Below are 13,009 nucleotides of genomic sequence, written 5' to 3' on the forward strand. Positions count from 1 at the left end.
TACACGCACTATACCATACACAATATATATGGGCCTACGCTATACATTCGATTTTTCATTCAAAATGCGCGTCCAGTAAAAATACATCGTCCCATTTAGGATAACATAAAACGAGTTATCTTTCGCCTTATCTTATAATTTCTTTGCTGCATAACATATCAGAACATATATTATATTTCGAAAAAATAAAAACTTTTGAATAGATTGATTTAGGTAGTGTAAAAAAACTTTGAAGTATTGGTAGATTTTACAAAGTACAATTTTGAGTAAATCACGGTTTATATTTCATTGCGCCATATATGTGCGTGTAATATTCTACATTCAAATGTATATTAGTCAGGTTCTAAACTTGAAATGGAAGATAACACATTTCTAGTTTGAAAGGTACTTATCAACCATTACTTATTTCGATAAAAAAATAAAAATCGTGATTTTTGACATTCTTTCAAATTTTGGGCTAAAAAAGGCATTTTTTGGCAAAAACGCGCTTGACATCCGGCCGTACGCTAAAATTCAGTATTTTTGCAAGACTTTCAGCTGGGAAACTTAGCATTAACAAATTTTGCCGTCCAAAGTAAAAAAAATCGTCTTGGCTGGCCTACTAATACAGTAACTTGACTACATGGGAATATGTATAAAGGACACCTGGACAAAGACTTCTGAGGTTTCCAAACATCAAAGCCTCACCAAGATTGTTTAAATTGCTTGATGACAGAATAGTTATCTTTTTTTTTTCTTTTTTTTTCTTTATCCTGAGCCAGACCAACTAATCGTATGTAAGCTGATATTTGTGAGTTGAAACGCTACAGGAGTAGGTTTCTATGTCTTGTCATTGAAATGTTACTCAGGAAGAGAATAAGTCTCTGAATAGTTTTTCACAATTTTAAGTTAAGTTTCTAGTAATCATATTGAATGGTGTATTTCCTCACAAAATTAAAATAGCATTGCTCATTTCTACACCGCAAAATAATTGTTGGCTACAGTATATGGTACATTGGAACTGGTTCAGCATCATATGGTTATATTTAGTCATTTTCTTATGGATTTTACTTCACTTCCATTGTGTTGTCATCTCATAGGGAACTTCTCTCATTATTGTTACATAATCGTACATCAAATATATTTGTGTGAAGAGGATATGTTTCTCTCTTGATATCCATCTGCCTGATGGTAGGCTCAGTGTGTGAGATTGTTTGTAGAATGTATTCGTTTGCGTCATGGTCATTTCTCTCTCTTCTCTTTTTCTGTCTTCAGTACATCTCTAGAAGTAGGCCAGGAACTGGTCCATGTTGGCTACTACAAGTGGGGCTCAGAGCTGCTGGTCCTGGCCCTGCCTGCCCGGTTTGCCTCCAAGCATGTTGTGCAGTGTATGGTACAGCAGCTAGCCCGCCTCCTCAGCTTTATGTTTCTCTATCTCAACAGGTAATGTCCCCAGCAAGCCCAGTTTAATAGATCCATGCATCCGTCTTTAGGCATTACAGCATTTTGTTTTCACTGTTTTTTTCAACCAAAAATGTAACACTCACTTTTGAAATTTATAGTTTTTAATCAGTTGAAGAATGCTGAGGTTTTGTATTACAATAGCATTTGTATACAGCCACAGTCAAATGTATGATTTTGCTCTGTTCATGTGTAAAAAGAAAAAGAAAAAAACAATCTTTTTGATTCTAAGGTATGCAAAGTGAAAAGTTCTGCATGCAACATATTGTTTGTAGACAATGATATGTTTAGATTGAGTTTGATGTTGATAGAAAAAAAAAAAAATGATGAAGAGGTCAATGATGTTGATTGTGTTTGCAGCACCAGTAGAGATTGCAAGGGTGATGTACATTGATAGAGACAATATTAATTATAATGTGGATGACATGGATGTTGGCAATGTAGTGATCTTTGGAAAGAGCAGTTGTGAACATAAGTCTTGATACTCTTGAACTTTCCAGAGCTTTTTCTGAAGAAGCCCACTGCCAGAGGCTAGACCACTTGTTTGCCCTCCTGTTACATCGTGTCCTTGTGGACCGCAGCCAGCAGGAGGCAAAGAAGAAGCACAACGAAGACATCTTTCTTCAGATGCTCCCGGGTGTCAGGTGGCTCAATCTACCAGATCAAGACAAGGTAAGTTGCCCATTCAGTGTTTGATGGGGGTGATATTTTCAGTGAAAAACAAATGCTACCAACTTTCTCAAAAATCGATTCAGTAGGAAGACACTAAGGCTCAGTTTCTTTGGTCAGGAAACCAAGGTCAAAACTGGACTGTGCCATTACAAAATTTTAATCTAAGAAAATAGTGTTTAAACTGAAAGTTGTACGCAACAACAAATATTTGGAAACTGATTTAAAAGTGAAAGCTTGGGCAGTGACATGTTTCATTCTGTAGAACTTTAGTCTTCACTCAATGCTACATTCGTGGATGATGCTAATTATTATTACATCATATTTCCCTGTTCAGCTCAATGTGGATTGTAGCCTGAGTGAGCTGGAAGCAGCTGACTTTGCAGACTTGGTAAGATTGGTTTTCTCACCCTCACTTTATATTCTTCAATTCCACTGTTTATTTGAAAGTGTAGTTCTCGAGATATTAGGTCATGGCAGATCACATACCCCCCCCCCCCCCTTTTCAAATTCCATTACTTTTTTTTACAATGTGATATAAGTAGAAATCATAAGGATTCCTACATTTCATATGAATTAAAAAAAAAAAATTATTCCATTCTTTTTTCGATTAGCTTGAATATGTAGATGTCTAGACATGCAAAAGTTGCTTTTGTTTTCTGTATTTTGTTGTGACCAGAACAGAAAATGCACTGTATATTGTGCTGTTTCATACATTGACTGAAGACTGTTTGGATATGGAGATTAGATATAAGTGTTGTCATTTAATTAGGAAAGAGGATGTAGAAAAAAAATGGTGATTTTGAAGTTTTCATAATGCAGATATTTGTTGTCATGTGCATTGTGTCTACTGGGTGAATGCGACTAGAATTCAGAGGTTTTATCCAATAATACTTGCTTACCCTTCTTTATGTTGTTTCCCACTTCCTGTTAATGTGTAAATGTCAAGAAAGCATATGAGAGTATTTCTTGGAATCATTCATTTCATAGATTCATTAATTGTGTGATAATACTCTGTTGTAGAGAGAGCATTGGCTGATTGGACTGTTTATTGGAGGAAACGTTGGTGTATCAATTGAAACATGACAGCCAACGTGGTAACCATGGAAATTGCTTCTAGTGCAAATGTCAAATGGGTGAACGAGCAAACATTGTGTTTGTCAAGCATGTTTGTATTCTGATAACACTTTCTGACTCTGATGGAAATGATTCATTACTCTTAAAGGGGAAGGCTAGTAACTGATCAGTGGGAATCAGTGGAAATGCTGGGAGATGATTGTTCCAATCCTTATGGGATTCATTCAAGAGTTCATTGTATATATCTATTGTTGTGTGAAAATGATTTGCTTCAGAACGGTCTCATATTCAAGTAATGTGCAGATTAATGCTCCATCACTGACCAGGGACGCTAACCTGGAAGCATTAAACTGCACATTACTTGAATATGAGACCATTCTGAAGCAAATCATTTTAACACAACAATAGATATACAATAAACTCTTGAATGAATCCCATAAGGATTGGAACAATCATCTCCCAGCATTTCCACTGATTCCCACTGATCAGTTACTAGCCTTCCCCTTTAAATTGTATTAGGCATGCATTGATGTAATGTATGATACAATGGAACAATGATTTGTTCTTTCTTTTCTCCCCAACCTCTTCTCTTTGCAGTGTGACAGACACTTTGATTACAGGCGGCCATATGTCATATTAGGATCATGTATATTTTACAAGGTTTGTTCAGACATTTTTCCACAATCTGTATTCCCATCTCATAATTCTTTTTTTTTCCTCTCTCTCTCTCTTTAAAACAATGATAGTAATGTGATGAAATGGTCTTGACTACCAAGGTTTTCTTGTTGTTTTTGTTTTGTTGCTTTTTGTCACCATTTGATGTGTACTGGTAACTGCTGATTTACAAGTAGATCCATGTAACTATACTGTGTGAAGGCTTCTTTGCAAGATGTTATGTGCGGTCCTTACAGATGAAGGAAGCCAAGATTTTTGAATCAGCATGTAATATATGTCAGGTGTTGTGTGTAGCCATAGCAACTCTTGTTTAGGCCAAGGTTCCTTTTTATACCTGCAGTATGATTCCATGTTCTACCTTCTTATGTACATGCACTGTATGTCTATTTTAGGGTGTAAGAGCCTGATTTCAAAAGAAAACAAAATATTTGTAAATGTATTTCATATTTAAGACTTCTGCAAATTTCTGTGTGAATGAGGATGCTGTGTAACAGATTCTGCAATCTGTAGATTGAAATAATGCTCTTTGAAAGTTGCTTGAATCTTCATAAATTACTAATGTTACTCTTCTGTGTTAATTTCTATCTTAGATTTTACTAGACATCACTAATCATTGATGACAGTGTCTCAAAACTGTAGCAAAATGCAGCATTTTTAGCTTCCATCACTATCCACTACTGTTACCAGTTGCTTCTTTACAATTTATGAAGCTAAAGTGTGAAATGCATAGCACTTTACTTACGTTAGGCTATAAACATGCATTTCCCATGTGTAGACACCTACCTCAGTTTACTTGGGACTAGTCTTCAACAGGTTAATGTTGTGATATGTATCTTCCCCCACAGGGCTACCTCCTTGCCAATCACTTGCCAGTGGACGACCTCTTGGACGTCCACCTCTACTGTCAGTATTACAGCCTCAGCTCCCTGTCCACCCAGCAGGCTGTGGGTCAGCTGGTCATCTGGAGAGAGGTGTACCCAACTCGCCGTGTCCAGCCAATCACGGCTCCCCACCCTAGCTTCACAGAGCCCCAGGGGAGGTGGTTCCTCCTCATTGTTGGTCTTGTGAGTTAATACCGCATTGAAGTCAATAGCGAGTATACAAACTGGTTTCTATGACCAGAAATATTGGCAAATGATGCTGTTTGCTCATGTTTGCCACAGGTGTCTAGCATTAGTCAGCAAGCGGTATCAACCGGACACATTTTGCCATATGAAGAAAAAATAGCAGAAAGTGAAGATAATTACAATTTTATAATGGAATGCAGAAGGAAGTCTGACAATTCTTGCATTTAGTTTGTCCCGAGGTAAAATCACAGGCTAAGTGTAGTTGATAATGCTCCAAAAGTGACTCCACATAAGTGACTACCATTAGATTGTGCAATGCTGGACTGTCATTAGCACTAACGACTCGATAGCTTTTGTATTCTACTGTGATGGCATCTCATGCGTATCCCTAGATGAAATTTCAACATAGGCATCATCTCATAAATGTTGGTGGTAGAATATAGAGCAGGGGTACTGATTTGTTATTCCTCCTTTTTGTTGATAGCCCTATTAAACTGTTCATTTAGAAAACAAAATTTGAGACAGAAATACGCATGGAATTTGTTCATGTATACAAACTGAAAAGTAAAATGACCAGAGTAGCCTGGGAAACTTGTGGAATGTCCAGCCTAGCAACAACTGGGATTTTAGTTATGAGATTATATTATGGGAAGCAGTTTCATTAAATTCTCTGGCATTTGCACAGAAACATCCAGTGTTTGACTACATGAAGAAAAAGGAAGTATTTAGTCAGTGTCGTGATAATTTTCTGATGTATTAGTCTATGTTAATCTGCTTCTCCCATCAGAAACATTCTGTTCTCTGTGTACTGCTTGAGGCCGGTGGATGTGCAGCTTCGTAAGTAGTTCTCTTGTATTAGTGATCAGAACCTAGTTGGAATGTTTCCATCTAATGATAACGTATTTGCCATGCTACTCATTAATTGTGTACAATCTGGCAGTGTGCCCATTTGTGAAATAGGAAATCTGAATCAGAAATAAATATTCTATCCCATTGTGGAAGTACAACAACTAAGCTAAAGGAAATGATACTGAACATATGAATTGTTTTGGTGTAAACAAAAGTTTGGTCACTGCATGTATACAAGATTTGTGTGTTTGGATAAGAAGTTTTGTCATGTGTACTGTATTGTAATCAAGGCCCCAACACTCATTTGAGCTTGGTATACTTTACAAAAAAAAAAAAAAATACCAGTGTACCTCAAGTTCTCGGATCGCTAGAACAGTTTTTGTGACTATTGAAGCTGAATTACATTATCAGTATTGCATATGCTATCATTAAACCATTGAGGACGAGTCCTGAGTATACTTGGGCAGGTGTCTATGGGAAATGTGTGCTATAGCAAAATCAGCCCATCCTCAACAGGTTAACCAAAAGTTATGACAATCTATTTCTGTTTGTTGTAATAATGAAGCAGTTGCTCTTATGTGGGTTTTGTGATGAACTGAAAGTCATCTATGAGATAATATTATACATATTGTCAGGATTTTTTCAGTGTTTTGCAAAGTGTCATGTGACTTTCTATGCATCATTTGTAGAGCTGAGGGTGTAGTGTATCCAGATGAGTTCTACGTAGATCAAGCCAGAGCAACTCTCCTCCATCTAGAAACTCTCAATGTCCCTTCAGCCTGTGAGGAAAGGTATGTAGCCATGTGACACTATTCACATCATGGGCATCTGGATATTCATTGATTGGTTCATTGATTCGGTACCACTGCTTGTGGGGAATTTCGATATAGGGGGAATCGGATAAATTTGAATTTAGTTTGATGAAGCTGTTCTAGCGACCACATCAATGTTTATGTAAATGCATTGCTGGATAACAGGGGAACAGCGCTTCACACCTACAATGTAAAGCTTGAAGAGTGTTTTAGTAAAGCGGTTGCTTCTGTGTGTCTACTCTTCTTTTGTTGCTTTAGTGTGTTTAGTTTCATCAGCTTTGAGGAGAGGGATGAAAATATTTCACCACTCAAAATTTCTAATATATTGTGATTTTTGAGGCATGTTTAGTCAAAGTTTTGCCACTTTAGCAATTTACTTTTTTTTTTTTTTTAATTTCCTCTGCCCCATACGATGTATTATTTCCAGAATTATGCATTATCATATGCTGCTGAATTATTCAATCAAGCCCTTAACTTATACTCTGTTCAATATTTGAGTAAATGTGATTAAAAAGGATTTTTGCCTTGGCATTTATTTTGTGATTTGAAAAATTATCATGACTTCTGCATACCTTTTTCCCAGATTAAAAGTGCCACCTATCCCTGCCCTGTCCTGTGCGGATTGGATCTTTCCCTCCCCCAGAAGAGGCAGCTTTGATGGCAGTGTCCCCCCTAGACCTCACCCAGACTCCCCCATGCTGAGCAAGCTGTACAGCCAGTCGCAGACACCACTGAAGGGTGAGCCAAACTGTACAATGATACACCTTCTGTATTGTGCAGATACTGACTGGTGGTGGAAAATATCATGGAATGTATGATCAGATAGAGAGAAAGATGAAATGAAAAGGTGGAATTCTATTGCAAGCAGCAAATGTTCTTGCTGTCGTCTATTACTTCATCCCCTGCCTGGCAGAAGGCGTAAGGCTTGCACGCTTGAGGGGGAAAAAAAGGATGATTGCGTCATGTGAAAGGGCTTTCAAAACCATGTATCAAACTATGTCACAAACCAAAATTTATATTTTTGGTCAATTTCATGGTACCACCCTTTTGCTGGGCAGGTGACGAGTCTCATCCTGCCCTCCCCCTCTTTTGTGGTTTATTTCCTGTAATGTATATCGGTCTGCCTCTAAACTTTGCATTAATTTTCGTGTATGAGAGTATAGGTATTATCTGTTGTAATGGTCCAGTTTAATCACGTACTGGTTTGGTATTTTAGTTGCCTGCTGTCCATTGTCAATTCAGTATAGCCTTCTGAATATTCTAATTTGGTGGTAACAGAAATTAATCATGCGTGAATATTTGTGCACTAAGAATGGTGTTGTACTCTTATTTTGTTCCATGGTGCAGGTTCGCCAGGTAAGAAGTCCGAGAGTCCCCACACCTCCCAGAGGCGATCCGCCTCCCCGACCCCACCAGTCTCCTTCCTCTCAGTCAGCCCGAACCCGTCACGAAAGCACCCTTCCACCTCCAGCCGCACCGAGTCTGACAACGACAGCGACTCCACCAGCCCCCACAACTCGAGAACCAACAGCACGCAGTCTTCCCCGTCCGTCAGCCGCCGCAGCGAGTCCAGAAAAGAGTCTGATGCATCGGCAGGCTCAATAGGAAGCAGTGAGATGTATAGGGTGAGTGCAGTAGATCAAGTATGGACAGAAAAAGCATGAAAAGGCATGTGTGCCAGATCTAGATCTATGCAGCAGAGGAAAACCTAAGCATCTATGAATCAGGACAGTAGATTGCTTTACGGGACACTGTTGATAGAAAAAGGAAAGATGGCAAGTGTTGGATACAATGAAAGAATGTGTAATTGTAGGAGGAAAAGTAACACTTATTGTCTTTGGTGTTAAAATTTTTCTGTTTGCAATAATCTTACAAATAATCTTATCAGTATTCTGTTCTTCGGAGAATATATACATTTTGTTATTGTGATGACCAAATCATGTGCTTCATATGTATGGTAAAGATGTTTTCATTTGCCTGTTCTCATTTGCTGCAGGCTGTCAAAAGAGGGCGCCTGATCCCTGACCCTTATTCCATGGGGGTCATGAAGCGTGCACTGGAGGAAACAGCATCTCCAGATTACTTCACTGCCACCAAGTAAGCAGACCATGCAACTACCTCCTAGGCCCCATTTCATAAAAGATGTTAGGATGGCTGGAATGGCAACTTTCAGTAGCAACAGCCAAACAGAAAGCTGGATTCTTGTCGTTACTGTGACAATTGCCATTTCAGGAAGAGTTGTTATCGTATCAACTTTTTGTGAAATGGGGCCCAGATCTAACAGCAGTTCAACCATTATTGAACATACTTTACCTCAGTCATGTTTAAGCTGTCCATTTTTGTTCAGAAAACGATGCGAGTCAATCAGAGTAGGCTTCAAGATAAATTGGATATTTTCCCAAGATTTTTGTTAAGGATCATAATTTTATTTATGTAAAAGACAGAGTTTTTCTGTGTGAAAGCCTTTCCCCAGAGTTTACTGATGAGTAAGTATGGGTAAAAGAAACACACATAAACATACGGCTTTTAAACATGCCTCTGACTCGATGCATTGTTCATATGAGGACAGTATCAAACATAGTAGTAATATGAACCGTGGAGCCTGTTTTACGAAGATGTTTGCAATTAATGTATCTTACAAAAATTGCAGTTACTATGGCAGCAGCTAGGAAAGAACCAATTGTTTCTGAGTTTAAGGAAGACTTTGCTGTGCCACACAGTAGAATTTGTAAAACTTAGTCTAAGTTTCATTTTATTGTGACTTTTCATTGTCTGTTCCTTTTGACAATGAACATAAAAATACATTGGAAATAAATAGAAACTAGACTGTTGCCATTTTGATTAACATTTATGAGGGCAATTGCAAAGTATTCAAGGGATGGAAACAAAGTTGGTGTGTCAAAGAAATTTGTCTAATGATCATGTGTGGTCCTTTAACCTCAGGCTGACATCGGGGCGAGACAACACCCTCTTCCACTACGTCCATCTTGACCCCGCCACGGGGATCATCATCACCCCTACGAGGTCGGACATCGCCTTCCTGGGTGGGGTCACCCACTCCCAGCTCCTCCAGAACTTTCAGCAGTGCTGCAAAGTTGTCCGTCAGCAGCTGTCCCTGCATGCTCAGCTGAGGGTAAGGCTGATGCCATGCACTTGAGTGGGATGTGGACGTTCACATGGGATGTTTTAGATACTGTAAAAGTGGAAATTTTGGGGAAAAATAATTGGTATACGCTCGGTCGGCTAAGATGTAATTTGCATGATTTTAATTCTGCGGAATTAAAATGTAAAATAGTCACTGTGTTACATGTAACAAGCATAACATTTTGCATGCTTTTATTTTCGTGCTGGTTTCTTCTTGTGCAAAATATGCAAAAATTTCCTCACTGCAAAAATTTCCACTTGTACAGTACATTTATTGCAGACTTTCCGTGTAATTTAAACCCTCCCTCAGTGAAACGTGGTGGTCTCATTTGGAAGTGTATATACTGTACTTTGAAATAGTGGCTGGTGTGTACACTTTCTGTAAATGAGAATTGCTGTTATGATGTGATATTATGCGAAAAACAATCCCCAAACTACAAGGTTACATTGATATGGAATGGTTTTTTTGTCTGCTACTGTGAAGCAAAATATACTTGGATAATTAAGGAATTTGTGAGGGTTTGCAGAATATGGCAACTGACATATTAACCTGTTGAGGATGGACTGATTTTGCTACAACATGCATTTCTCATAGACACTTGCCCGAGTATACTCGGGACTCGTCCTCAACAGGTTAAGGATTGATAAATGCTGGGGTGGTATCGTGGATAACATGTATCAAATATGAGTAAGCTTACAGCTGTACTTTGGAGTGTTATTTGACAGGCCAAGAACTTATTTGTGCCAGGAACCTGTTTAAAATGACTATACTTGGACTTGCATATTACCACAGTAATAACAACCATCAGAGTCAGATCCCATTTAAGTGAGTATCAGTGTCTTAAAGGGGAAGTTCAGGCGATTTTCATAATTTCACCTCATGTAGTACATAAATTGACAGCTCCATGTTTAGATTTATGGAATTAATTGTGGTCCTTGAGCAGAGATACCAATTCTCTTACAACCAAAACAAATTACACCAAACAAGATAGCAGTTACACCATAAGAATGCATGAGTCGGGGCTCACCATAAGAATGCACGAGTAGGAGGCTCACATATTTCAGAAATGTAGCAGTGCAATTCCAATACAGTACCGCTTGCTTAACAAGGTTACTTGCGTAGAATTTATGTGAGCTTTCTTCTTTTGTTGTGCTTCCTTGAGCCCCCACTCATGCATTCTTATGGTGAAGCTGCTATGTCATCATCCATGTTCATTGTGATTTGTTATATATTTTGAAAACATTCTCATTCCTTATCCCAATCATTATAAATTCTGAAACTCCATACTCAATATAACCAATATGTAGTTGTGCCGATGTAAAAGTCTGAAATTCAGCCGGAGTTCCCCTTTAAAATTTTATGTACTTGACATATTTTACTCACAGTCCAGTGATCAGCTGAGTGGGAAATCCATCACAAGATGCGATGCACTCACCATCCTGAGAGAGTTTGGGGTCTGCTTCCGATGCCATCCAGAGAACTGGCCTGAGAAGAAGCAACCTCCAAGCATGAAGTACTGGGTCACAGGGTGAGTACCACCTATGCCCTTTTGTTTTCTATATCACCAGCAAGTTGTAATGAGATGAGCAGTGAAAATGTTTAGGGTGTTTTGCTTTGTTCTGTTTAGTTTAGTTTTGTTTGTTTTGTTGTCATTTTGGAGGGGATTTCTTTCTAGCATTTTTTTTTTTTTTTTTTTTTTTTTAGAGAGAGAGAATGTTTAAATATTTGCTGAGTATGAGAATTCAACGATATATTTTAGAAAAAATGTTTGCGTAGATATGTAGTACTATATCTGTAGTGTAATTTGAAAGTATTTAGTGTATATGAGAAATCAAGGATATTTTTGACAAGAAATGTTCGCATAGCTGTATGGTAGTATCCAATCAATGCATTATTGAAACCAAGATACTTTTAGCCATTTAATAATCAAGGTTTGTTGTTGCTTGATGTTTTGGTTTAGCTCGCGTCAAGAAAAGTTATAGTGACTAGCTTATATTTGCAATACGTATGAGGTATTGTGCATTAGACAAGCTACTGTAAAACATGATATATTCGCGGCATGAATTTTTCGCGAATTGGAGCCGAATGCCTTTTTTGCGGCATGAAATTTTCGCGAACTGCCACTGGCATTCAATGCATATAGTGTAGACAAGAACTTTTGCATGCATCTTAATTTTGCGAATCTTGGCGCTCGCGAAATTCGTGAAATTAAAATGCACGTGAAAATTCCTCGTTTTACAGTATATGCTGGTGTTCCCATTGAAATGTAAGTAATATTTCCCTCATTTTTGCATTCTGGTAGTTGCTGAAATGTGACAAAGATGGCACAGTTGTGTTGAAAAGGAAGGCTACTCAATCATACATACTAATACAATGTGCAATTCAAGTTGTAGGTTATTGCCTCAGGTATGCAGCTGATAGACCATATTTTAAATATCAAGCTAAAATTGTGTGTTTTAAATTATGATGGGGCATTTGATTCTGGTTGCTTCATATTCAGGAGACTACTGAGGGGGCGGACGGAAACCAAGGAGTGCTACGTTTGTTACCATGACAGCACCACGCAAAATGCGGTGGAGCTGGCATTCAAGCTAGCATTCGGTGTTGGTCCATGAGAGTCAGCAGTGGCCCTCGACAGTGTAGGCAGGTGATGGTTAACCATTGACATGACTGCCCATGTGGGCCAGTGACAGGCAGTATAGGCCAGGGTCAGTTGGCATAGGCCAGTAACGGGCAACATCATTTGTTGGCAGTCCCTGTTGGCCATTGACAGTCCACCTCTTGCTGCCTTGGTATCAACTCTCGACGATTTTCACCACTCGTGTGCCTCAGATCAACTGCACAGCAAAAGTGTGTACTTTGCATTATTGGACAACCCACTTTAAGTGGACCTTATTATGCAAGCACAGGCGCACGTATACGGTGACGGAGACATTGAACTTCCACTTTCAAGATCACAAGAGGATAAGAGCTGTGGTTTTGGAACCCGCATGTCAGCAATAGCACATGAATGTGTCTAGTATGAAACTAAGAAGAGCACTTCGTAAAGAGGAGAAAACTTCTGTATTGGTGCTTGGAGTGGTGCTCAGTTTCCTTGATTTTCTTTCCCCTTTCTGTTTCCATGTCTGTCTGACATACCATCTTGAATGTAAGAGGGTGAGGATGTGTGTTCATCGCATAAAATGTATCTCCCGTGAAGTAACATTTCTAGATGATTCATGGGAAGAAGTTACAGTCTGATGATTAGGAGTCAGAATACAAGGAAGTAGTATTTA

The 13,009-nt window shown here is 38.6% G+C and overlaps 1 protein-coding gene across 1 annotated transcript in view; it reads left to right on the top strand.

The window, feature by feature from the left end:
- Positions 1-12,789, top strand: part of LOC140234867 (protein inturned-like) — a 31,424-nt gene extending 18,635 nt beyond the window's left edge. Inside the window, exons 6-18 of the mRNA XM_072314914.1 lie at positions 1,255-1,422; positions 1,941-2,112; positions 2,447-2,500; positions 3,784-3,846; positions 4,707-4,925; positions 5,716-5,765; positions 6,467-6,568; positions 7,173-7,327; positions 7,937-8,214; positions 8,586-8,686; positions 9,533-9,722; positions 11,120-11,262; positions 12,235-12,789. Of these exons, the coding sequence (XP_072171015.1) occupies positions 1,255-1,422; positions 1,941-2,112; positions 2,447-2,500; positions 3,784-3,846; positions 4,707-4,925; positions 5,716-5,765; positions 6,467-6,568; positions 7,173-7,327; positions 7,937-8,214; positions 8,586-8,686; positions 9,533-9,722; positions 11,120-11,262; positions 12,235-12,349 (1,810 nt within the window). The 3' untranslated portion in view covers positions 12,350-12,789. The remainder of the gene's footprint in view (positions 1-1,254; positions 1,423-1,940; positions 2,113-2,446; positions 2,501-3,783; positions 3,847-4,706; positions 4,926-5,715; positions 5,766-6,466; positions 6,569-7,172; positions 7,328-7,936; positions 8,215-8,585; positions 8,687-9,532; positions 9,723-11,119; positions 11,263-12,234) is intronic.
- The last annotated feature ends 220 nt before the right edge of the window (positions 12,790-13,009 follow it).

The sequence above is a fragment of the Diadema setosum genome, chromosome 11, assembly GCF_964275005.1.
Source record: "Diadema setosum chromosome 11, eeDiaSeto1, whole genome shotgun sequence".
Classification (NCBI taxonomy): domain Eukaryota; kingdom Metazoa; phylum Echinodermata; class Echinoidea; order Diadematoida; family Diadematidae; genus Diadema; species Diadema setosum.